The following is a 5585-nucleotide window of genomic DNA, read 5'->3' on the forward strand; positions in this document are numbered from 1 at the left end:
AAGCATGAATCACATTATCCGTTGAGTTAATTAAAAATAATAAGGAGTTATACATGTAAGACATTTAGTTGTACTGCATGTAGCACATCCAGTTGAAAAAGTAGAACACATAGTACAGGCTTAATTGAAAACTTAAGAATCATATGAATATTAAGGACAGTCACATTATTAGGGAACTCTATTTTCAAAACAAGTGTCACAAGTATTGTCGTTAGAACAAGTTACACATTTAGCTAAACAATTTTCGCATTATCTGTTTGCCGTATTACCCCATTTGCCTGCAGGACAAGGATTTAAACATGAATTTCCATCTAAAAAACGCGGTGCTAAACATGCTTAGCAAGTTTTGTCATCACAAATAGAACATCCAACAGATATATCAGAACATGCAAAACAAGCTTATTAGTAATTCAAGTTATCATAATTATGAGCAGGACATCCACAAGCAGGTGCAACTTTATTCTGAAAGCAAGTATCACAATCGGTTGCATCAGAACAAGTTTTACATTTATTATCACAATCATGGCAAGTTCTAGTCGAAACATTTTTATATTTATTATTTGGACAGGCTGAAACACATTAAAAATCATTATAAAAATATCCATTTTTGCATAAATCACATGAAAACTATCCTACTAGCCTATAAAACAAGAAAAAGAGTCAGTACATTAAGCCATGCATTCATCAGCTAAAATTTAAAATTCTCTTATACCAAAAGATTTATTAGAAGCCTCTTCATCTAAAGTAGTACTAAATATAATTTCAATATCTTTATCGTTAGTTTAATGATTAATTATGATTTATTAAATTGTTTCACCCTTTGCTAATCCATACAAATTATTATTATTATTTTTATTATTTTGTTTTGTAATGGACTTTATTATTTTTCCATTTATATAAATATTTAATTACTCGTCATCCCATGTATCAAGAAGTGCATATTTAAATTATACTACATAATTATATACGGGTTTAGATTATTTAAAATAATTTTTTATAATACAATGTTATCCACACACATCATATCCTCCTAATAAAGTATATGTTGAACAAGTTAAAACAATACTACTTCCATTATATAATCAATTAAAAACGACATTTATTAGCATCATCTTAATCAAAATTACTGAATAAGCATTTTTATATTATAGTTTTTTTATTTTACAAAATTATTTTTATATAAATATATATATTTTTTCTTTAATAGAAAAACAATAAAAGGCTTATAATTAAAAATTTAAGTATTAAATAAATAAAATGAAAAATAATAAATATAATTTTTTGAAAAAGAAAAAATATTTATTATATATTCTTAAAACTTATAATATTTATAATTTATATTTTTTATTAATTAATTTAAATTTCATTATTATATTTATTGTTTTAGATTACATTTATATTTTAATAAAATTAATAATAATTGATTATATAAAATTGCATTATTTAATGTAAATATAATTATTTTTTATTTTTATACATATTCAAAATATAAAATACGTAATTAAATTTAATTTATATATTTTATTAAATAATAATTATATTTTAATATATAACACTATCTATTTTATTTTTTATTTAAACAAAAAATATATTTAATTATATTTAATATATATTTATTTAAAATCTTTTTTAAAAATTTCATATAATTTTATTTAAAAATACAATAAATAAACAAAAAAAAGAAAGTAAAATTACTATGGCTTTTTTATAATATTATGTTTTTAGAAAAATTAAAAATAAATAAATAAATAAAAAATCTTAAAAATAATTAAATAATAATATTTTTCTTAATTATATAATAACTTTTTTAATTATAATTATCATTAAATATAAATAATTAATTTTTTTTATTATATATTAAATAATTTTAAAATATTATATATATAATATTTGATTAATATTATTTTTATTAGGATTTTTATATTATTATAAATATCATCATCAGAAATACACAAGTTTTAAAACAATGCAAATTATTTTATATATTATTTACAATCACATTAAATATAATTTTACAATATATTTTTTTATTCTTAAATAAATTATAAAATAATATAAAAATTTCTATATTATTTCTTATAAAATGAATAACTAAACTATTTTGTTTAATAATAAATATTTCATTTTATTCTAATAAAATAAATTTTTTATTATTTTATATTTTAATAATTATATTAAATATATATTTTTGAATTCATTCCATAACAATATTTTTATTTATTAAAACATCACTTAATTTATAGGATATAAAATTTCAAGTGTATTGAACAATATATTTTTAAAGAAATTTTTATATATAATTTATTATTATAAAAAGAAAATAATAAATATTTGTATTTTTGTATTTTGTTTGAAAATAGTTTCAAAAAATAATATTTAAAACTAATTAATTATTTATAAATTAATTACATCTTAACAATATATATAAATAAATATACTATTCTATAATAAATAATAATATATAAATTAAAAAATTATATTATCTTTGGTTATATTTTTAATTATTAATAATTATATAATAAGTGTTATTATTTATTTTATATATATATTTATACTTATTATTAAATTAAAATTTCTATTATATTTTTTTTTATAAATTATTATTTATTTATTTCTATTTAAAATATTTATTATTATTTTTTTTGAAATAATAATTTTCGAATAATTAATACATATATATAAAATATAAAAAATATAATTATTTTATAATATTAAGGATATTTTGTTTCTTTTATTAATCTCACCCTTATGTTACCCATCTTCTTAACCTCTCCCTTATTAATATTTTCCATCACCCATATTTTTTTATGTCTTAAAAAACAGAGACACTTAACACTTTATAAAAGTAATCATTATTATTCAATCCTATTATTAATCTCTATACCACTTTTAATTGTGAAATTTCTTTAAAATTAAATTGTAAACCTAAAAAAGGTTAAAAAGCAAAAGAAAAAAATATTATAAGCAAATATGTATTTGAAATATAGGCTTTATTTTTAGTGATATTCGGATTAATTAGCTGTTTCTTCTAAAACTAAAACTAAAGTTATATACATATACATTCTTTTCTAAAGTTTTCTAAAAAGTATAACCCTTTTTAACCAATTATATTTTATTAATTATTATAAATAAAATTTTCTTTATAATTTTTTTTTTATTAAATTTTATATATTAAAGCAAAATTTTAATATAGATTTTATAATTAATAATTATTATAATTTAAACCATTTTTGATTATAAGTTTTTATTATGTTATATTTTCATAAAGAAAAAACTATTACCTTTGCAAAATATAATTATATTTAAAATTTTAAACTAAGTATTGCTTTTAATGCATATAATATAAATTATTATTTTTTTCTTAATTTTAATAACTAAAATAGTTAATTGTTTCAAAAATAAACTTTTTATAAAATTTATATTTTATGTATTTTATTTAGACAAAATTATATATAATATTTTGTGATTCATTATTTATTATATAAAAAAAATCATTTTTTTGTTTATTTTATTTCTATATCAAAATTACTTGATTTATTATTTAAAATCACTTATAATTAGTCTAAATCTTATAAAATAATAAATATGTTTTAAAAAATATTAATGATTTTATTAAAACATATATAAATAATTTTATAATTAAAATTTAAACTATTAAATTAAAAAAATATGAATACAGCAGTTAATAAGTAATTAGATATTATATAATATATGAAGAAATCATATATTATATAAAATATAAATACCAATAATAAAAAAATATATTAATTAGATATATTTTATTAAATATGATTAATTAAAAAATAATACTAGCTAGATGCTAGATAGTAACTAAAGAAAAGAAATGTAAACACATTAAACTTTAAATATTCTTTTATTTAATTCACAAATAACTAATACTAAGAACTATAAATTTATAATTAAAACTAAAAGGGTTAAATATAAGTTTTTATGAAAAATTATAATCTTATATTAAGATAAAAGTTAAATATGTTTCATTTATTTTAAAATTATAAAAATGTTATTAAAATTTTGATAAAAAAAATATAAACTAATTTATATAACAATCAAAGTTAAATAATTTATAATTTTAAAGACCTTAAATAGAAGATAATAAATATTAATTAAATTAATTAATTCTCATCATAATTTTTATTATTAATTTAAGATAAATATCTAGTTAAATTTGCATAGACTTATTAATCTATTGAATTTAAAAAGTATCTTTTAAATTATTTATTTATTATTTTTTTTATTTAGCTAAATATATATATATATATTTTTTTATATATATTAATATAATAATATTATTATTTTTTATTTTTTATTTTAATTTTTTTTTTTATTTTTGATATTTTCTATTTTATTTTTATTTTAAAAAAATTGTACAAAAATAAGAAAGATTTAAATTTATATTTATATATTTTTATATAATAAAAATTAAAGAAAAATATACATTATTTTTTTTTTAAATAACTATTATAAATAATATAAAATTTTAAAAAAATAATAATAATTATATACTATTTTATTATTTTTATATTAAATATAATTTTTTTTTTATTTATTTAAAATAATATATATATATTTTAAAAATTTATTTAATTTATATATTTATGGCAATAATATTAAGATTAAAATTTATTTTATTTAAAATAAAAAAGTATATTAATAGATATAATTTATTAAAGATAAAAATATTCAATATATATATATATTATATTAATTTTTTATATCTTTTTTTAATGTAAATAAAAATATTTGATAATAATTATATAAATATATAATTAAAAATTTAAATTTTTATTTATTTATATTCCAAAAAAAATATTTTAATATTATTTAATATTATAATAAAAAATTAAATATTATTTAAAAAAATTTCTTTGATGTATTTTAAATTAAATATAATGATAAAAATTATTTTATTATTATTAAAGATATTTTTATCTTTTTAAACAAGAAAACAATTATAAAAATGTTTATTCAATTAATTTACATTATAAGATGTTTAAAACTGTGGTTTTTTAAATGGAAGGATATATCGGAGATTCTATCATTTCTTAATGTAATTAATATAATCTTTTAGGAGGATACAATATATGTGCAAAAGATTGTATTATAAGCAATAAATTTTAATCAATTAATCCTGTATACAGTTATTAATTAACTTTTATGTTTATGATGCTTGATTCATGGGATTCTGGGGAATTTTTAATTGTTATTATAAATGGAAATGAGGCATTTCGTGCAGAAAAAGTTAATGCAAATAGTAGTTTATGTGGATTTATTTCACCTGATACAACTTAATCTGCTAATTTTGTATACTAAACCAGTGATAAAAATATTGAAGTTTTATTTACTAATAACTCGGATGAAGGTCCAAATACTGAATCTATAGGTATAAGCGAATTTATAATTTATGCTAATGAATGTATGTCTGAATGTTTAGAATGCACTGATGGTGTTTCTTGTAGTAAATGTAAAGTAGGCTAGTGTGTTGATGCAGGTAGGTGTATTAATTGTATTGCAAATTGCGAATAATGTTCAAAAAAAGATTCTTGTGACTTATGCAATAGTGGATA

General features: G+C 15.0%; 1 protein-coding gene across 1 annotated transcript, besides 7 other annotated features; it reads right to left on the minus strand. All coding sequences in view use genetic code 6, as the record gives it.

Moving 5' to 3' along the window:
- Positions 1-437: 437 nt before the first annotated feature.
- IMG5_125630 (hypothetical protein) lies at positions 438-632 on the minus strand (the record flags this gene model as incomplete). The annotated part of the gene is made up of 1 exon (XM_004032230.1): positions 438-632. A coding segment is annotated over one exon (195 nt), but the record flags the coding sequence as incomplete, so codon positions are not given.
- Positions 633-1586: 954 nt separating this feature from the next.
- Positions 1587-1616: a microsatellite.
- Positions 1617-3573: 1957 nt separating this feature from the next.
- Positions 3574-3637: a microsatellite.
- Positions 3638-3757: 120 nt separating this feature from the next.
- Positions 3758-3801: a microsatellite.
- A 509-nt stretch (positions 3802-4310) lies between these two features.
- Positions 4311-4376: a microsatellite.
- Positions 4311-4377: a microsatellite.
- Positions 4315-4376: a microsatellite.
- A 138-nt stretch (positions 4378-4515) lies between the features above and the next one.
- Positions 4516-4568: a microsatellite.
- Positions 4569-5585: the final 1017 nt, after the last annotated feature.

The sequence above is a fragment of the Ichthyophthirius multifiliis genome (genome assembly GCF_000220395.1).
Source record: "Ichthyophthirius multifiliis unplaced genomic scaffold scaff_1120509250991, whole genome shotgun sequence".
NCBI lineage: Eukaryota > Ciliophora > Oligohymenophorea > Hymenostomatida > Ichthyophthirius > Ichthyophthirius multifiliis.